General features: G+C 38.5%; 1 protein-coding gene across 1 annotated transcript in view; it reads right to left on the bottom strand.

Moving 5' to 3' along the window:
- The window catches only part of FOCAD (focadhesin), a 121,917-nt gene that overhangs the window by 30,790 nt on the left and 69,555 nt on the right, over nucleotides 1-21,572 (bottom strand). Inside the window, exons 20-25 of the mRNA XM_009274297.2 lie at nucleotides 17,301-17,489; nucleotides 16,926-17,047; nucleotides 7,372-7,464; nucleotides 5,211-5,299; nucleotides 2,995-3,036; nucleotides 136-244 (exon numbers count right to left, since the gene is read on the bottom strand). Of these exons, the coding sequence (XP_009272572.1) occupies nucleotides 136-244; nucleotides 2,995-3,036; nucleotides 5,211-5,299; nucleotides 7,372-7,464; nucleotides 16,926-17,047; nucleotides 17,301-17,489 (644 nt within the window). The remainder of the gene's footprint in view (nucleotides 1-135; nucleotides 245-2,994; nucleotides 3,037-5,210; nucleotides 5,300-7,371; nucleotides 7,465-16,925; nucleotides 17,048-17,300; nucleotides 17,490-21,572) is intronic.

Below are 21,572 nucleotides of genomic sequence, written 5' to 3'. Positions count from 1 at the left end.
TTCACTGAGCAGGGTGAAATTTGAACTTCAAAATGTGACGTGTTTCACATCCACTACAAGCCCCCCAAACACCTGGTCACATTGCTCCATTATATTCCACTAAGAGTAGAGAATCTCTTTCCGACATTGACTCACCTCAGGCATCCCTTCAGTGTCTGAGGAAAGGCTGCTTTCGTATTTGGCTACAGCAACTGCAAGACCAGTTAAGGCAAAAATAGAGTTTCCTTTCACCACTGGGCTGTCTCTGGACAGAGAAAGGCAAACTATTAAGAAGCATAATAGAGATGCAGGTAACAAAACATGTATCTCAATGCAGGAAAGTTATGCTACAGGTGGTCCAGGAGGGAAGGCCTTTGCACCTAGCAACTTTATTGGGCCATCTTCTAGCTCAGCAAAAGTCTATCGCATTTTATCTTCAGGAATTAGAGAAAGAATGGGGGAGAGAAGCGTTTCAGTCTTTTTTCTTTTTTGTCTTTTATATAGAAGCCTAGCACACACAAAGCTGTATAAAAACAGAAGCTTGCTTCCACTATAAGGAGGACTGCCACCCTGCAGAACAAGTGCCCACAGAAATGCACCAGTTGGTCTTAACTAGTACCACCTCTACACAGGACAACACAAAAAGCTCTTCAAACAGAGAATGCTAGACAGGCAGTTGCCACTTCACTGCAACAGCATCTGTCCAGGAGATTTAGCAGAGCAGCCATCATTGAAATTGCAGCTTAAAAAAAAAGTTTTGAATTACTCCCCTATGCTATGAAAACATTGAAACCTGTCATTTCCATGACATTGAAGAGTACTAACTTCTACCACAGTGCAAACCTTTACTTTCAAGGAACTCAAGAAAAAAAATATGCCACCTACAAATAAGAGAGAGAATATAACTGTGCTCAGTTTCATAAAAAGATAGATGTTGATATCCCAGTCATTCCCAGAAAAACATATTGCAATATAATCCTGCTGGAACTCTCTTAGTTGTTTTACAATAGCAGCTGAACAATACAACTGTACTAGACGACTTACAGTCTTACACTAGACCAGTACACAGTGTACTACACTTTTTGCATCAGTCTTCCATTTCTAAAAACTTCCTCAACTGTTGCTGTAAAAATACACCTACACTGCAAATTTAGGCATTTGTTCCAGATCCAAAGATCTCATTTTTACAATAAAAATATTTTCTGGATTTCTGGTTTGCTTTTTAAAATAAGACACACAGGTCTTAGTGAAATGTCATTGACCTCTCCTGTTTGAAACACTGAACCTATTTCCTTTCAGATAAGAGACACCTATGAATAATTACAACTAGGTACAACTACAACTGAGTTCTTTCAAATCTCCCCATATCTCTTGTCTTAAATAATTTCGTAATCTATGTATAGAACCTTTGTTGTTGTTGATCATTAACTTCTAAAAAGTTACATTTCATGGTTTACCTCGAACACATTTAGAAACTTCTAGATCTGCACACTCATTAAAGCTGGATGCTTTAAATTTAATGAAGGTTAAAAATATCATCCTAACAAGCCCCAGGAGGAAAAAGAGCACTGTCTTACTCTTTATTGAAAATATGGGGAAAAACCCCAGTATTTTCTTAAAAGAAAGTCATTAAACACAAGAAGTTCTAGAGACATGATCTATGCACAGGAAATCCTTCTGCTGTTAAAGAAAATTCATCACTCACTCCCAAATTAGGCAATGCTTCTACCTCAACTAGTTTTGCTAATGAACTTCTATAACTAACATAATAACTTTAATTTGGAGACACAGAACATGACATATTTAAAATTTATTATTTTGTTCCTCCTTTATTTATCTCTTTCTACTACCTTACCTTAACACAGATATTTATTGAGTAGCTAAAATATCAAATTCATCACTCACTCCCAAATTAGGCAATGCTTCTACCTCAACTAGTTTTGCTAATGAACTTCTATAACTAACATAATAACTTTAATTTGGAGACACAGAACATGACATATTTAAAATTTATTATTTTGTTCCTCCTTTATTTATCTCTTTCTACTACCTTACCTTAACACAGATATTTATTGAGTAGCTAAAATATCAAACAGATCTTCAAATTTCATCCCTCTTTAACTGACTCCTTCAAGATGGACTGACATGCAAGGAAATGGAACAGCTGGGAATATTTTAAATATCTGAACAATAAGTTAAAAAAGGAAAAAGTTCAAACCTTCATGGAAAGTCTTAATCAAAATCTCCAGAACTCTCAACTCGCAAAAGTATTTCAAACTAGTCTTTTATACATTTACAAGAATACCAATGTTGAAACAGTCTGTGAGATTTCACTGTAATTCTTTCACTGATGACATCTTTATGGTTTAAGATTTTCTAAGTACTTGTTCTTATAAGGATTCAGTATTTCTGATGCTTTTGCTTAACCTGGTGCAAGTGGCCAATTTCAGATTAACCAAGGGCAAAGCATAAGAGGAAGGTAGGTGCCAGTGGAGAGCAGAAGGAGAAAGTCAAACCACTTTAGCAGCCTATGAAAGAAGGTCAAGATACTTATTGCTGCCCGAAAGCCACACGCTAATTCTAATAGCAAATGAACAAGCCTGTCACAGTCTGAAGACATGTAATTTCCTGCCTTTGGGGGCATCTGGGCACAAGACAGACACCTTAACAGAAAGTAGGACAGTTTTGAAGAGCCCATATTCCACTAAAGACCAGCCAACTTCTAGATATATGAAGCTACTTGAGGCAAACAATCTGCTAGTTAAAAAAAAGAACAGACTAATAGTGCATACAGCACTACCCAGGCTTTACTCAAAACACTAGGCATCAGCCTTTCTAATAGACACAGTCAGTGGTAAAAATCTCAAAGCACAAGGTGAGGAAGAGTTCATTTCCTGAAGAGCAGTTATGGGAAATCTTGAAATTGGCAGATAACCAATTGCAGAAAATATTATTTTACACCTTCTGCCACAAAAAAGAACTCATTCTCATCTGTAATAAATTAGCAGTTCTTACTTGGAAGCACCTTTGATGACATCAGTCAACATATCTCTGACCCTGCAACAGAAACAGAAAGAATTTACACCATGTTCATTATACTATAGCACGAACTTAGCTAATTTCCCCTTATGCCTTACACATGTCCATCCTAGGTTAACAATTCTCATCTAGCTATCAGAAGACTTAGCGCAAATTAATCACAAGCATTAAAACTGTAAAAGTGCTTACGTACCACCCAACAGCTCTTCATGCTTATGTACACTACCAATGTTTTATAAAAGGGCTCTTATTTGACTTCATACCACTTTTTGTAAAATGCAGGTTCATGCAATAGCCATAAATCTGTTCTTTGAGCTGTTACACGTAAGTTTCCAGATTACTGTGCTATGTCTTAGCATAATAAAATGAGAATGTTTTACAATGGACAACCACAACAATTTATTCAACACTTACTATGCTGGAAACCACTATGGGCAATTACGCTGTTAGGCAGTAGAGTAACCTGAATCCACTTAAACGAAAGCCATAGGAGTAGTTACAATTTCTTACACATTATTGTAGTTGATTTATAATAGGCTACTTGTCTGCATTTGTTTAGTTTTGCATTCGTATCAAGATAGAAGCAGAGTTGCAGTGAATCTTCTATATTGCCAGGTTTGGGTAAAGAAAGAGATCCTCTATACTACAACATACAATACCATCCTGGCCATGACTGTCACCCTACAGAAACATATACACTCCAATCACAGTTCCAAAACATGTAATTAGCAGACTAAAAAATGCATGCCTTGTAAAACAGAGCCATATGTTATAAGATTGAGTTATACTCAGGCTTTAAAAGAAACCTACTCAGGCTTTCCTTCATAACCACACTGTTTTTGCACACAGTTTCAAACCCATCTACACTAGAAACACTTACACCAACTTGGCAAATGCCAATGCAAAATTGCACAGTATTTATACAATAAAGCATTAACACTAAAGCTTATATCAAGCTGTCCACAATCAGGTTAAACCCAGTGGGCAACACAAATGCTTAATGGGTACTGAAATTAGAGCCCTGAAGCACCAAACAATTAAGGGGGAACAGGAAAAGACATGAAAGCTAATACTGGGCTCCCAGTTCACTTACTGCTTTGATTTCTCTACTGTTAAAAGGAATTCTGTTCATTTTTGACATAGCTTACATTAACACTATTTAGGAATTAGAGAGCAGAAATCAGTTCAGGAGAAATCTACAAAAGCAGCATCGCTATAGGCATTCTTCTCACCTGGAAAATGTCTTCTCTTTATACCCTATCAAGAAAGGGATTGGGCAGAGCAACAACAGAAAATTGTGCCACTACTACATAAAGAATCTCTTCTACAACAGTATATCATTCTGGATCTTACTATGAAAGCCTCTAATCTAGACTTAGCTGGAATAAAACAACAGACACAAATTTCGTATTCCTGTTGAGTGGGACTTAGTAACACTGTTTTGACTGAAATGGGCAAAGGGCATTTTGGTTTCATTTGTACATACTTTGTTCCCAATGCACTTATGAACAAGCACAGAAACAGGTATTTATACTGTCCATGGATACGTAGTTCTTTCTCTCCATAAGCCTCCCACTTCCCACCTTGTCCCCCTGGCCATTCACATACATGACTAAATCCTGACAGACACAGATACTGCTCAGCTCATTGAAACAGAAGTAGTTGAGGATATGGATCACAGTGTGCATCATGTGCTTGGTTTTAAACAACATCCTCAGGCTCAACGTTGCCAACTCACCATACAGAAGTATGTCTCAGTTGACTACAACATACATCATACTATGGCTCACATTTCTTTTATCAAGCCATTTTCAGTAAGACAGCTCACTTAGTCTCTGCAAGTAAGTTTTGCTCTTTCCATAATCCTTCTGCTTTAACATGATACAAAACAAATACAGTTTTTCCCTCCTTCCAGTTGCTTACCCTACAAAGTTTCAGACACTGTAGAGGGGAAGGTACCTGTGAACCCATGCATATGGGAATCCTTACAGACAATTACCCAGTAGTCTCCTTCTTCCCGTGACCCCTTCCTCCCCTCCGCCTTCATCATTGTATCTGGTGGTTTGTTTTTTTTTTTCATTAGTGCTCATACAGTCTTTAAACTTGCAAAACTAAAGGCATTGAAGTCTTGCCCTCCTCTGCCCCCTCACTTGCCATTACAAGTGATCAGGAGCAGACAGGCACTTCCTTACCAGAGCCAGGCTGTGAATTGTTTGTAATGCACCTCTTCAGGATCCTCTTTTCCATGTTTTAACTGCATCTCCAGCTCTGCCTGCCTCCCCTGCAGAATTACAAAATAAGTCAGAAGTGGATCTTACATGGCAAATCATCATGAGATTTCTTCAGAGAACACTTAGGTAATGAATGTAGCCTTTCACTTGAGGGCTACTTCATAAGTGAACTTTACTGCTTTTCATATGGGATCCCACTGTAATACACAAAGTATTAAGTAAAAGAAGTCATATTTTTTATTCTGAGTGAGGAAAACAAGCTGCAGATGCTACAAATGGCCACGGATACTGAGACATCTTTCCTAGTCCACGCAAAGAGAAAAGTTCCATTGGGAAAGGGTACAACAAGCAGGGAATGAGATTTAGAAGCCTGCTAGTTAAAATGGATTCTAACAGCAAAACATCACTTTCTAGATTCACTACTTAAAGCAGAATTCCTCATCCTTTTCCTTTCTATGACCCCAACCTCCCTGTAACCTCCTACCACAGTTCCTTCTGTACCTTAAAGGAGTTGATATGGATTCTGGCCTCTAACAATTGTTATCTAAACATATTAAGCAGCTTTGCTTTAATGTTTAGTCTCCAACCGTGAAACAACTACATCTCAGCTTGTTCAGGTTGTCAGTTACAGCTCCTTAGCAGGTTATTAAGCCTTAAGTGAAAAATACAGGCACGTAAGCTGTGTTTTTCAGGTATGGAACACTTGTAGTTTGGATGTGCATAAAAAACTAAGAATACAAGAGAGTCCATCCTGTAAATCCAGATATCACTCAAAAGGTGACTCTCCACAGACATTAAAGGAGCATATACAACACAATAAAGAGAAGGCTGCATAAAAACTATGCAAAAACCTATTGCAATTTCCCCAAACACTTAAACATTGGCTTAAGTTCTGTACTAAATCAAGACCTGTAGGATCATCATGATGATGTTGATTTCAATCTCAAAAATATGCTGAATGCACAAATTGGCAGAAGTGCTTAAGCATGTGAATAGACATAATAAAAGACAAAAGGACTTTCAGGTGCCCAAAGGGGAAAAATATCCTCAGACAAGTGTTTTGGTGAACTGGACTCTATGAACGTCTTCCTCCAAAACTGTAGAAATGATTACTCTACTAGCTGTTCAGAAATACTGAATTATGTACTCTCCAGACTACTCATCTTATACTGCAGTCTCTTTTGGCCACCTCAAGATGAAATGTACTATAGAAGCATAAGGAGTAAGTAAAGATACTAGGTCTCCAGTGAGGGACTTCAGAAGCAACAAAAATAGGCTCTACTGCCCTGTAAAATGGCATGAAATCCCAGAGAGGCTTTCAGAAACAAGTCTGGTAAATGCCAAGCTTCTCATGAAATCTTGCCTCAGAGGAGAAGCAAAATAGGAAAGTAATTAAATGCAAGCAACAATGGCCCCCTCTATAGTTATGACCTAAAATTACAATTTGAATGGCTGCTGCCTGCTTTGTAATGGGGCTGGCTTGGCTTAGAAGCTGATATTTTGTTGATGGCCAAGATAAAATTTGTTTTGAAAATGTTAGAGAAGCATATGTTTTGCTACACAGCAAAACAAGGAACAGTCAAAGCTTCTAGAATTCACTCAGCAACCTGAGCTGCTCACACTGAAAACAGCTGATGTGGCCTGGAAATACAAACAAATAAGCCCTTCTACTAGCACAACGAGAGCCTTCTAGAAGGCAGCTATTTGTTAAAAGTTTTTTAGATCATTTTCCTGTTGAAAAAACAAGTGACACTACATTGCTTTAGATATCATGTCAGCTAGCCTAATGAAAGAGAGGTTAAGATATTTCCTAATCATTAGACAGGCTGCAAAAATCAAAAGACGCGTCTCTCACAGTGTGACAGCATTACATGCTGATTAAGAGAAGTTCTATTTAATGAATAGATAGCTTCTGTCTCCTTTGTGATCCTGTTATTACAGAAAGATTGTGCTGCCATTAACTGAAGACTTTTTTTTTTCCTTTTCGTAAGTTGTATTATTAAACACCTCAAGCTTCATTTTTAAATTATTGTAACTTGCATGGATGCTCTTGCTGGTAAAATAAAAGTCATACCACTTGAATAAGCATTAATGTGCACAATATTATGTACCTCGAGATTACCTGCAGGACTGCACTGTAGGTTCGACTCATAAATCCTAACCAGGACTGTGGCAGCAGGATAGAGCGGTGCCATTCAGAAGGTTGAATGTTAACCTGTGCAACACACCAGAAACGGCAGAAGTGGTTACATTAAGCCTAATATATGCAGAATGTATGTTCTCCAACCTGTGATTTGCAATCATTTGCTCACACCCAGAGGACATTACACATGGCTGTAGGAAACTAAAATGATAATGTACTTTGTTCTCCTTTCTGGTTTTACCCACACCAATTGCTTTCAACTTCGTTACCCAGGCCAGACAAAATTGGTTGCTCCAGGTAATTCAATAGATAATTGATCCCAGAGAGCGCAGTGGAATTATATGTGGCAATAAGCACAACACTTAATAGCACTGGTAGACAAAAATAAGTACGTAACAAAGATGTTAGTGTAGTTTATGTTTATCACAGTTTTCGTAAATCTTAGGTGCTTCTAAAAGCTTTAAACAGACACTTAAAATAAATACAAGTAGATGACTATCTAAACACAGGCGAGATTATTCAAAAGGAGTTAGTATCCATGACCAGGGTATATATAACTATGTTCAAGTACATAGTTTAAACTTCCTTTAAGAAAAAGAATTGTTGAAAAAAGAAAGGAATCACAAAGTTTCTTTCTAGGAAGCACCAGTATAGACCTAACAGGAGGAAAACAACACCACCTCAAAGATAGTTTAAAGAAATACGCAACAGCTCTCCCTGCCTGCCTCCAAATGTTACACAGGTATGCCAGCCTCAACTTCACAACAAAAGAATAACTCAAACAGTCAACTACACAATCTGATGTATGTGCACACATTTTCCTCAGGAGCCCAAGGTCGTTCTTTTCAGTAAGCACTACAGCAAACTGACTCAAAGACTTTTTCAAGGCATGTTGAAAAACAAAAATGAAGTCAAGCGATCTCAGTGACAAGCAATTTTCTAGCCCTTGGTAGCTTAACGAATTACAGGGGTAAGTAAACAGAATGGGTCACAAATTCAAGGTCACCAAGAAAGTTCTTCCAGGCATTAGAGTCCTGCAGGATATATGCACCTCTCTCCCGACAATCTGTATGTTATGCAATCTATAAATCAAAATATATTAATTAACAAAAAATGTGTATCACAACTAATCAGAAGAGTCTCTATTTCCCTCTCTCCATGACTGTCTTAATTGCAGCAACATTTTATTAAAGTAAGACAGGAGTTGAGGTGTCCTCTCCTTTTAAACTGCTGTGTTTACAGACCCACAAACAATATAAGCTCCGTAATTAAAATGATGGGTGTGCATTGTTATATCCCATCATATTCCACTGTGGGCATACAGAATTGATTTCTCTTGCTACTGTCCAATTATTTCTACTGTCTGCCTCTACCAAAAAGATGAAAATGTCATCACAGCCATTTGGACTCCACTGGAAATAAGTTATTTAATCTCAGCAGTTTCCAGGGTAATCAGTTTTTAATAAAGGAAAGGCAAACACATCAGGTTAAGGCAAGATGGGATATATCTCAGTATCTGCTGTTTAAGGCCTACACTTTCTATTCTAAATTAAAAGAACATGCCAGGCTCCCTGAGTTATGGAAAAACCCTGTGAGCTGTGATCAAAAATTGTGCAAAGCCCACCTAGAGTAACTAATCTTGCCAAGCTTAATCCCAGAAGGTTATTATTCTTCCTTTTTATTCCTCCTATTTTATTTTATTACAGAGACTAGTCGCTGTTACCATGTAAAACACTCCATGCCTCGAGGTATGCAAAAGCTTCCTTTCTCCATCATGTGCTCTACTGGCCAAGATAATCAATTGAACTCCCCTTGTCTGTTAATTATCTTCCTAAGTCTTCCTGCTTCATCTCCTTATTTTATGCCCCTCATGATCTACATGAAGCAGTCAATATTCTTTCTTTACATGGATTTTATAACAAAAAACAAAGGACCATGCTAAAGCCTCATGCCCACCGCCAGTGGTAAACTTAAAACAGTTTTGAGTAAGTACTAATACATCTATACAAATAAATACAATCTTAAAGTCAACCAAAAGAGATGACCTACTCTACCCCACAACCAATACAAATATGCCTCGCAGAAAAAAAGAAACCTCATCCTTAAATGCCTCAGTAACACTAGTCCTTCCTTTTTAGCCAAAATTTTATTCACATACCCTCTCATCTCTACTCATCAATTCCTCCAAGTTGATGAGCAGTCAAGGCTCCAGTCAGAATTGTTTGCCTTAGGTCCCTGAGGCATCTGCAGCAACTCCAGTCTTCCCCTTTGCCTCTACTCTGAAACTATTTTAGACTTGTGCATTTAGATTTGTCTGGTCTCATGGTGATCTATGAAGTTCACCATGTAATCCACACTTGTGCACCAGAGCAAAAACAGGCCTTCAAAACACTTCAGGTGCTCATACAGGAAATATAAAGCTTTAGGTGTATTGTTGCATTTAAAGCAACTAGACAACATGGTCTAATCAGGAACGTATTATTAGTACCTTGCACATCTTATCTAAAATTTGCAGATGTGCTTGATGACCAGCAGAACTGCTGAGCAGCTTTTGATTAACTAACTTTCTTCATGGCAGTAAACATTTTGCAAATATGTGGAATGAAAGGAAGACAAGAGGGAATAGAACATCTTCACGTAACAGAGAACACTCAAGTAAATTCATCTACGACTGGAAATGGTTGGACATAGTGCTGAAGATTATCACATAAGCAGTGCTGATACCCGCTATTTCAGTACAGGAAACCAGCAGTCCTTACTTCTCCTCTATCACTGGATACACAATAACAACAACAACTACATTAAGCACTGGTTAACTAATACTAGCAAGCATAGACAAAGATGACAATAAGTGACGTTCAGATTCTTTTGAGTGTGCAATTTATGTGTAAAAAGAAATTGGGTGGGTGGGAGGCACAGGGAAAGAGGCTCAAGGGACTTCTGAACCAACGACAAGCGGTTGTGAAACACCGCCACACTGGTCCTGGGATGTTTGTAGGAGGCAGCATAGCCAGACCAGGCTGCCAAGTAGTTGTCAAGGAAGAGCTCCAGCCTGACATCTGAGGCAACAAGACACAGCATAAGCTAGGAGCTAGTAATCTGAGCCTATTGATTGATGCTTAAGAAGGACATGTCTCCCTGAAAAGACACAAGCATAGACTGTGTTGGCCAAAATCCAAGACAGGGAATGCTGGCAAACCACAGGAGATACTACTCTTGTACTTCAATGCTTCCGAACACACATGGCACAAGTTTTGCATGCTTCTGCAAGACTGGAAAGTAATTTCCAATAAAATCATTTCATTTGAGAATTGAAACTGAGAAGCTCATTTCCCCTCTCCAGTGCACTCCCAATAAAAATCAAACATCATGGTAAGATCTGGATGAGCTTTCTTTCAGCACTGGTGCCTTTGTGCTGCCACAGATCTTTGTATATCGCTTATTTGTTTTGCACTGATACATAGCCAGCAGAGGGCACACAAAACAAATTTAGGGAACAGTGAAATTAAGCATGTTTCTATCATTCCCTGCGTATCTAATTGAGATAATACTGTTTAAAGAACCTAGAAACTATGATATCATTAATATTTATGGCCCGTCTTAAAATCTGCTGTAGAGCAGGGAGACTGGGAATCCCAGTAAGTTCTTTTACTAAGTACAACAGGTTTCCACCTTGATAGCCCTGCCAACTCACGTGGTCCCTAAATTCAGTTCATCTCTAACAAATGTGTGGCTGTGAAAACGTGTTTTAGGCAATACCCATATATCAGTGAAATGTTTAGGCATGTATTTAAATGCCCGTCTCACATATGGTGCATATAAAATGCAGCCTCAGTGATTTCATTAATACGGCTAGCATTACATATCCATATCAATGAAATAGTGAAGTAGCATCTCTTCTCATCTCAAATTTTGCTTAGAGGCTCTTTTTAACATACTTGCATGCATACACTTCCAAATCCTCCCCCCAGCATTCCTCTGTGAAGGAAAAAAAAAAGTCTGTCTTTCTCCAAAGCACATTAGACTGAGGAGGAGAAAAGCAAAAATCTGTCAATAAACTTACTTCCTGAATACTGTTTCATCACTGGAGGAGATACATTCAGTAAATTCAGTACGGGAAATCAGCACAAAGTAGTTCATAATCTGAACTACATCCATTGAAATACCTAGGCACAGAAGAACACACTACAGCGAATTCTGTTCCAGAAAATCCAATCATCATCTTAAGGTACTTCACGTACAAGGTTTGAATAAGCCCTTGAATCTCTTGATTACATCAAAATCAAACCAGGAAAGAAATGTACAGAAGGAATTTTCCACTTTAGTGCTCAAAGATGCATGTCATCACAGCACATCTAATGAACACACTTAAAAGAGAAGCAGGGAATGCTTCTTCCGTGAGTATACAGAGTGCCTAACATGATTATTATTTGTAGAGCAGTATTTAATACTGTACAACTCACCACTGGCACCCAACTTAGCAATTGTGCCTGTAAATATTACTAATTATTAGGGCAAAATAACTGTGCTATTTCCAACACAAAGAAAGCACTTGAATATTGAGAAACATGCAAAGGCAAGACCATCCTCCTTTGTTTTAAAAACACTGCACCGATTCAGACTGTCAAAGCCACCATTTACTACATCTGTATGCCAAAAGCAGGCTGCCTCTGTGCTTTTCACATGTAGCATGAACTGTTCCCTTCACCTCCACCAAAGAAAGAAAACATGGGTAGCTAGCTGAAAGCCTAATAACTTAAACCCAAAACATGCATTTACAGAACCATCAAAACATAAGGTACATGACGTGAACATATGTGACTATTCATCCTCATTCATTTTCACAACAGAGAGAAGTGGTATCTCTGGTAAGGGAGTGGTAAGTGGTAAGAGATTATTCCTATAAACTCCTAGGAAGAATTGTTCCAAAAACTGACACAGTCACAGGTAATTATTAGCTAATCTAGCCCAGGTGACTGTAACAAACCTCAGGGACTTCTTGTACAGTGTGATCCAGGCAGCTGTAGAGAAAACAAAGAAAACCCATGGTCTATGTGGCTTCTGACCACTGTGACTACAGTAATTTACATGTCCTCTCCAAGAGAGGTTAACAAGCTCTGTTTAATAATCAAACAGCACAACCCCATTTTTGGGTGAAAGATGATCTTCCTCTTTCAAGTCACCAGTGACCAGTAAAGAGCAATACAGCACTTCAAATGCGCCATTGTTTATGGAACATATGTTCTGCCTCCCATGAGATGCCAGTTCAAATAACAAAAAAAAAAACCCCTTCTGCATCTTAATCTGATCCTGCTGACAGGTATTACAGCTGCATCCAATCCCTCAGCTAGACTAGCACCTAGGAGGTAGAATAAGTCTGGCCCATTAAGGTTTAACAGTAAATTACCTTTTTACTGTTGTTGTTACTGTTAGATTTGAATGGCAGCTAAACCCAGCTATTTGTTATTTGAATGCTGTATAGACTTTTAAACATACAAGAAAAAATTCTTTCCTCTGCATACAAACCTCATGTAACTCAGTTTTTGTGGTAGCAGAATCTCAGGCATTGCACTTTTACACATAAAGAACCTCACAAAAATGAAACTGGTTGCCTCAAGACCCACGCCATGCCCCAGTTTTCAAAAAACTAAGTGTAATAATGGCAAATAAGCATACGCAGATAGACAGATATGCAACCTGTAGGTTCATATTCTACAGATGTGAGCATAGATCAAATCACTGAAGAGATAAAAATGTTATCACCCCAGTATGGCAATTATATTGATGACTGCTAATTCCTAACTAAGGAAGTGACAGCTGCTGGGGATTGTTAGAGACAAAATAAACGGATGCTTGCTATCTCTCAATTAATTGTAATGTCTTGGTGTTTACATCCACCTCACAGTTTTCTGAGCTTTATGCTGACTGCAATGCTTCAAAGGCAACTTTAAGTCTTCTTTTTAACGAAACGCTTCTTTCTTTACTTAAAAAGTCACTATAAGAGTTAAAAAAAAAAACCAAAATAAAAAGGAATCAAAGCAGTAGTAAAGAAGTGTCATTCTGGTAATTTAAACCCCCTAAAAAACCAGCTTAATGTGCTGTGTTGAACTCTGAAGCAATGACTGCAAAAACACGTTAATTCCTAGAGCCACTGTAGGGAAAACATGAGCCTAGGTCCTACTAACTCAATTTTCTTAGACCAATACTGATATTTGATAGCTTTATAGCTTAAGCTCCCTGTTTTTACTGTTAAACTCTGCTCTCCAGAAGAGCACTGAGGACTAAACAAACACTATGGCATGAAATTCAGTCCAATGAGCCCAGGGACTCACTTTTCTTCCAGCCAAAGGCCCAAATACCTTTTTCCTGACAACCCTAACTCCAACTGTCTCTATGTACAAAGGAGAAAAAGGCAAGAAAAAGCTGTTTTGTCCTTTAAAGCAGTGTAAGCTGAGAACAGAAATACTGATATATTTTGATCAAAATTTTACAGTTATTGTGAATTTTCACTAAAAGGGTGCAGTTAGGATTGTCTGCAGATGTTTTGTGTTTGGGTTTATATTTCAAACATACTTGGATTTCTTTTTAGTTTTACTCCACCTTGAATTAATTGACTTCATAAAATACTGAGATACTTAATAAAATATTTCTGTCTCCAGTCATTGCTATGTATTCATTAACTCCATCCAGTTCACCACATTCAATTAAAAAAACAAAACAAAACACCAAAACACACTTTGTCAAGCAAACCATTTTAAGATTCTGTTTCTATGAAGGTAGCTTGTTAGCACAAGAAAAGTTAATTTTTGATGTGCTGCTGGATGTTATAAACACTAGTACACACAAATAAATAATTTAATTTTTTTACCAGAGATTGTATTTGGTGCTTTAGTAGGGTAACAGGTGAGTATTTACAACATAGCAGTTTAGAACTGATCTTTATCCCTCTGTAATTTGGCTTATGTAACACTTTAATACATGCCTTTTATTATAATATATTTAAATAAGTTTTTGTCCAGAACCTCTGGCACTGAACCCAGGTCCCACGGAATGAAGCAACTACATAGAAGGCAGAGCTTTTCTTTCCGGATGCTATGCAAGCCCACGCCTCATTCATAACTCGTTACTCTAAATCTGCTCCTCTGACATAGTTTGCAATATCCTTGTGGACTTCCCCTGGTGCTCTCCACTGGAGCATCCAAGTAGTTAGAACACATTCATTAATTTACTTGCACACTCCTGTGATGATGAGGGGTATTATCTTCAGTTTCTGCTTTCATTCTTTAGCAGTAAATGTGTCAAGATGGAAAATATCTATTAAATTTGCATACATGATTAGATACCTTGAGATCTGTGTTTATCAGTTTCTGCTTTCATTCTTTAGCAGTAAATGTGTCAAGATGGAAAATATCTATTAAATTTGATTAGATAACTAGATACCTTGAGATCTGTGTTTAAGGGTGGTTTTTTTTTTTTTTGGTTTTTTTTACTAGTTTGAGAGAAGAACTTGCCATCTGAAGTACTTCATAACCCTGTTGACACTGCCTTCATAACACAGCACCAGGGAGGGATTTCAATACCCCAGTCCAACTGGTGCAGACTGGCTTCCATCCTTGTACCACTTGGCCTAACTTCTACTGGGATCCACATGGTGTCTCTGTGGCCACAAGACACGATTGTCACTTTTTGTGGCTTTTCAGTTCAGAAGGACCAAAATGATATGATGTTGTATGACAGGTAAAAATTTTATGTGTATAAAACACGTGGAGGTGTTTGAGAGATGGTACAGAGCTGGAAGACTGCACTAGGTAGAAGCAGCCAATTCCAGCATGGTACACATTCACATCACTTGACTGGAAACTTTGGGCAAACTATGCTGCAAACAGGTTTGCTAGAGAGGGAACTAGTTTGTTTGCTCCAAAGAGACCGAGGGAGTGAACCAGTACAAATTCAGTGTGAACAAGCAGGGAGCAGGACCTGAGAGCAAAGCCAGGAGGGAGCCATGCAGTTGCATCACAGGATCAGCATGTAGCCCCCATGCATTTTCCACTGCAGACACCTGTGTTCTGTGTCAAGCTTTCAGTTTGTAAACAGAAAACTCTCCAAACCCTGTGCACGCAACCTTCCCACTCAAAACCTGTGCTATATTTATTTCATAACAGAAGGTGTTTCGTGTCAGTGATTTTATTAGCATCACAAAGGAATTTTGCAGCAGGTAGGCTCCATGTCTGTTGGATGTCAGTCACAAACCAAAACCAGGACCCAGACACGCTCCCACCTGCAACCCATATCTCATTCATTCTACCTCTTCCAACTTCTGCAACAAGTACAGTATGAGTGTTAGATAAAACATTTCCTTTTACTACACAGTTCTGGTTCACTGTCAACGCAGGATCCATCCTGTGCTCTGAAGAAAAGGCTCCTCTGTGCAAAACAGCATATAATCAAATTATCTTTAATAGCACCGAATTGCCTGTACATGTGACAGAAAGGAGGAGTAATGAAACCATTTAAGCTTTTCTATCCTGGAAAATTAGAGCAGGAACTGGTATTGCTGTGGGGTGGGAAAGAAAAAAAAAATCTTTATAATATCCAGACATTCATACATTGCTTTCATTTCTGGACATACTACCTAAGACTCAATCTAAATTTTATAGAAGTTTTTTTTTAATCATCATCTATGCTCTCTTGCTCATATCAGACTGATATAATTCATACATTCTTATTCATGGCCTGTGAGCAGAAACTTCACCCTCAGATGCATGTCATTAACCTCTGCAGCAATGCAAAACGATCGTATTAACAGAATTATTTTATGAATATTTAAAGACATTAATACACTTCCACTTGTGTTAGTAACTGCTCTCATTGGCATAAAATTGGGAAAGAAACACTTACTTCCCTAGATCCAGTTTAACTACTTACTTTGTTTTACTGCTCTCCAAAATTTTCAAAGATCAACTTTCCTATCAACCATAAAAGTGGCGTAATTCTAAACTCTCTGAAAGATTTTGTTTCAAGCACTTCATTTTCTGTAATGATTAAGTGGGGGGGTTATTTCATGCCCTTTTCCCAAAACCACACCAAAGGTAACTGCGTGGTTTCAGCGGCGTAAGCCTAACAGGTCAGGGAGCTGAAACATTCAAGAGAGAATAAAATAGCAAGTCTTAGCAAGGTGTAGATGTCATTTCCCAACAGAGTCCCATCATTGTTCAGACCTGCTATTCACCTACAACTAGTTACACACGGCAGGTGTAAGGCAGGTATAGTAGCCTGCAAGGCAGATGAAGGCAAAGGTCAGCTTCTGTTTGTTCTACTGATTTTCACAAGAGGTATTTCAGGAGTGAACACTTAAAAAGTATTTACATGTTCAATTCAAGCTATTGTCCCTCACAGCAACTTTAGTTAATTGTGATACTAATACATGCCATTGCTAGCTGATACTAATTCCTAATTAGCATAAAGAAATGAGGTAGTAAGGCAGGGAAGGAAGCATACTACTTCTGAAAAGGGAAGAAAAGCCAGCAACTTACCTCATGAATGAGGGCTACCAACATTTGCTGGAAATTGCGTCCCCTGCTGGCCAGAAATCGATTAATAGGCTTGCCATCCTTGCCCATATGGACTGGAAGGTCGTAACATAACAACATGCCAGCTTAAAGAGGGAGGGAAGGGGAAAAGAAAGGTCAATACCAATACTCATGCTAATAGTTCAGAAGTCTTGCATAAATCAGTGGAGAACCCAAAGCAAAGTTAACTTAATAAAGCCAACAATTTAAAAGTATATGTAAGCATATGCAAGTGGCGTAAGACATGATTGTTTCTTAAAGTGATTCACTCTCAGATTCATAGAAATCTTCGGGTCAAAGCATGTATACTTGTCTAACTTCAAGAAAGCGACAGCTTACCTGCAAGGCCTGGCGTCATGCCTGGTTGTTTGTTCCTCTCATACATTTTCAGCAAGAAGTTTGGAACACCTGCCACGGTCTTCCCCTGGTCTGAGCGTGTGGTCCCTCCTCTCAAGGCAGAATGATACACACCACGGGGCATGTTGGTCATTTCCTGTTTCACAAGTGATACTGCAAACTCTTCAAATGCTGGATGAAGTGCAAGAAAATGAGGAGAGAGGAAAGGGAATATCAGAGCCTGATGACTGAGAGACCAAACAAACCCTGAAAAACCCAAAATGACACCTGTACTTCAGGGGAGATATGCTTAGATAAACTAGTAATGACCATTCCGATGAAAGCTCAAGGTCAAAGAACTGAGAACTCTTAGCAAGTTTCTCTGACACCATACTTGCTGCCACTGCAACTTCAAGAGGCTCTGAGTAAGTCATGTGAGATACTAAGGCTGGGAAGAAAAATAGCCTTAACTATTCCATGAGCTGTTGACTGCATTCTTTGACTGCTACACCAATAACACTGGCACATGCTGACAGGACAACAGTAAGAAAGAAAACCAATGTTTACCAACATAGTGAAAAATATTGTCTCTAAAACCAGGTTGTTCTTAAGGAGATTTAAAAGAAGCACAATGTAAAGAGGGTAGACGGAGAGGCAGCATGTATATGCAAACAGGGGATACAGAGAGAATTACCTTGATTTCTGTTACCATAGCAGTACAAATTGTTTATTAAGTTCCATGCTCTCAAGCTATGCATTTTAGAGTCTAACCAGGTTTAAAATTATACAAAAGTTATTGTTCATTTGTGAAGTCAATCTGAAGCAGCCTTTACAGGCACACGTTAGAAAAAGGGTCGTGTTCCTGTAAGTACCGTGTATGTACATATATATGACTGCACGGTGTTTGTTACCACATCACAACTGAGAGCCAACGTTGTACCAGCACCTTGCAAACCCGGTATGTTTAAAAGTCTGTTAGTGCTTCCGTTACACAACTGAGTGTTAAGGGGATTTATAACAATTGTTTCACACTAGGCTTGAAACTTTGGCATTCAAGTTCCCAAATCACATGCAGTCCTGCTTTGACTAGGAACTAGAGGACAAAGGAGACAAAAGGGCACTCACTCATCCTTTCCGGGTCCAAGAAATACCTATGGCAGCTTGGAATAAAATAGTTTTATACTGGAAATGCTCTTTCCCAATTCAACTTCATAGTGGAGTAGCAGTCTAAATCTGATGGGTTTTTGGAGCATGGCTGGAATGGCAGCTACATCTGGGGATTTTTTTTCTCCACCTGTAATGCCAATATTCTTCAAACAAAAACCTCAGAATGAAGTTAGCAATCTTCACTACAGTGATTCAGACAGAAACTATAAATCTTTGTCCCCAGTCCTCAACACTATATACTCTTTCAACAAAACTACATTTATTGACATGAAAATTCTATCCACCTACCTGCCCCAGACTTTGATAAGAGCTTTTTTGTTTAGGGTGGCTACATCAATAGAGAAGAAATTATCTGAAAGAGGACAGCTCTTTCTCTGCTGGTAACCATCCACATTGACAGAGACACTCTAGCACAAGTAGTATCACTGCTGTCATATTACTGCACTTGCTAGTTATGCCAAAGAACTTAATACTTACAAGCCATTCAAAAGCAATTCTTCATGCAAGAGATACAACTTAAGGATCTAGGCTGCCAGACAGAACTCAAACTAGAAAATCTGGATAAATTTAATGAAACAACTAGATGTGCAGCAAATGCTAAAATACCGTATTTTAATGCTTGGAATCAGACTGAAGGAAAAAAAAGAGGTAACTAACATCACAGGAACAAAATTCTTAGCATCTTTCCTGCAGAGATATACCTAATAATAATAATAATGCTGTTGTCTGAAGTTTATAATTTGTTATATGGGATTATTTTTAATTCTCTGACTACCAAGTTTCAGACAAGTCTCAGACTTCCAGAATGAGAACTATTTAAAAAAAAATAAGGCTGTCATACCACTTCTGATACCCTGTGGACTCTAATGCTTTGACACAATATGGAAACTGAAATGGCAAATCAGTTCTAAAGGAATTTGAGAGAAAATACTATGTAAAAATTCACTTTCCAATGCTTCACATAAGCAGACAGCTATGGTAAACTGGAATTGCAGTATGTTCCAACCAACTGCCGTAGAAAGCCTACTTTTACTTTGTTTCCTAGTCTTCCTCAGCTCTGTTGCAGAAATAGGCCCTATAGATTTGTTTGCAAGCTTAGACATTTGCCTCCCACAGAGTTGGAGAAGGCACTTGGAAAAAAACCCCACAATTCAATAGTAATGTCACCACCAAGCCCACCTTCTGGTTGGAACCTTTTAACTGCAGCTGCCATAGCATTAAGTGTTCAACTCTTCAGGAAGAAGCATGCGGAGGCTGAAAAAACCTAAAGATTTTCCTCCTCCTGCAAGGATTAAAGAAGAGGGAGGAAAGAAAAAGAAGCAGCAATTCAGAGTTTAAGGAATCAGCAAGGAAAAGCAAGAAGAAGGGAGCTCTCACAAGTAGCAAGCTAAACTTCCTTTAGAAGTTTCAGTGCATTTGGTGTGCACCGACAAGGACTTTGGGGGAAACTCTGGGAAACAGAGACTGCCTTCTTAAAAAGCATCTCGGTCCTTCTCCTTCTAAGCAGTAAGGAAATAGTGAATTAAGCTCAATAATGTGTAACAGCAGGATTCCAGCACATGAGATGGCACAGATTCAGCTCCGACAGAACAGACTTTGCTGCTCTTGGCCTATCTTGGACATTGTCTCATTAAGGCAGTTTCATACCCTTTCAGTGGAGCAATTAACTCACAACAACCACCCCTGCCAGTCACTAAAGCTTTTGCTCAACTGTTCTGTATTCTGCGTTAACTAACAGTATTAGAAGACAATGACTCCTCTGAGGGAGAATCTATTCAGTGAATGTTTGGGTTGGAAAAAGCTATTTGCATATATGTTTTTAAACTAGTCTGAATAAAAAGATGCAGCTACCACAGTCTGTTCTCTAAAGTCCATTTTGGTTTCCCATCTTCCTGGTAAGTTGCCTATCTCAGCATTCATTACACAGCTTGAATTTTCTGCCCAGATGCATCACTCTCTTTCGTTGAAGCAGGTTATGTCAGTCTTCCCCACAAAGCTTCCAGAACTTACTAGTTAGCGCATATAGACTCTCTAGGTGAGGTTTCGCATACTCCAGACTCCAATGAATGGAGTATTTAATGAACGGATCTTTCTAGGAGCCCCCACTGGGGGAAAATACTACAAAATACTACTACTATCTCGTGACAATGTTTACAGGTTGCAATCACACATCAAGATCCCAGGCATTCTACAAACAGTGAAATAACAATGCCTGTGTCCAGGCACTAACGTCACAATCTTGTAACTGGAAGTGAAAGATAGCATTAATGGAAGTAATCAAGTGAACATTAAAAATCCCAAATACTAAAGGTGATTCAACTGCGTAGGTGTCAAAACAAGTGCATCAACCAGAGACCATCTGTTGAAGCATACTTTAGTATCAATATGCATCACTAAAATTAAGCATGAAGCATAGCACTAATATATTTACTGATTAAGTAGATTTTGTATACAGCATTGTTTTAATACTATTAATACTCTGTTTATAAAACACTATGGTTTTGGGTGTGGGTTTTTTTTCTTCAGACTGTGCTGGGCTAAAATACAGAGGAAAACGTCTGCTCAGTCCTCCCTATTGAAGTTGTACTGTGATGAAACAATGGGCACTTGAAGTAAATAATAAGCAACCAGCTTTTCCTATAGGACAGATAAGGTTTTTTAAGTTATGTTATAAGCATTCTTTCCACCATCAGGACCTCTGACCCGCTGTCTTCCTAAAAATGGGTTGGGGGTTTGGTTTTCCTCCGAACTTTTATTTATAAAACACTATGGTTTTGGGTGTGGGTTTTTTTTCTTCAGACTGTGCTGGGCTAAAATACAGAGGAAAACGTCTGCTCAGTCCTCCCTATTGAAGTTGTACTGTGATGAAACAATGGGCACTTGAAGTAAATAATAAGCAACCAGCTTTTCCTATAGGACAGATAAGGATTTTTAAGTTATGTTATCTTTCCTCTTTCCACCATCAGGACCTCTGACCCGCTGTCTTCCTAATTGGGGGTTTTCCTCCGAACTTTTACTTTACATTTTTTCCTGTAATTTGGTAAGATATTTTCACGGGGGGGGGGGGGAAGGCTTAACTTTAACATACCACCCAATTAAAAAAAGTAA

Source organism: Aptenodytes forsteri, unplaced genomic scaffold, assembly GCF_000699145.1.
Source record: "Aptenodytes forsteri isolate BGI_AS27 unplaced genomic scaffold, ASM69914v1 Scaffold46, whole genome shotgun sequence".
Lineage (NCBI taxonomy): Eukaryota > Metazoa > Chordata > Aves > Sphenisciformes > Spheniscidae > Aptenodytes > Aptenodytes forsteri.
The sequence above is the reverse complement of the archived record's forward strand: the minus strand, read 5'-3'. Positions and strand labels throughout refer to the sequence as shown.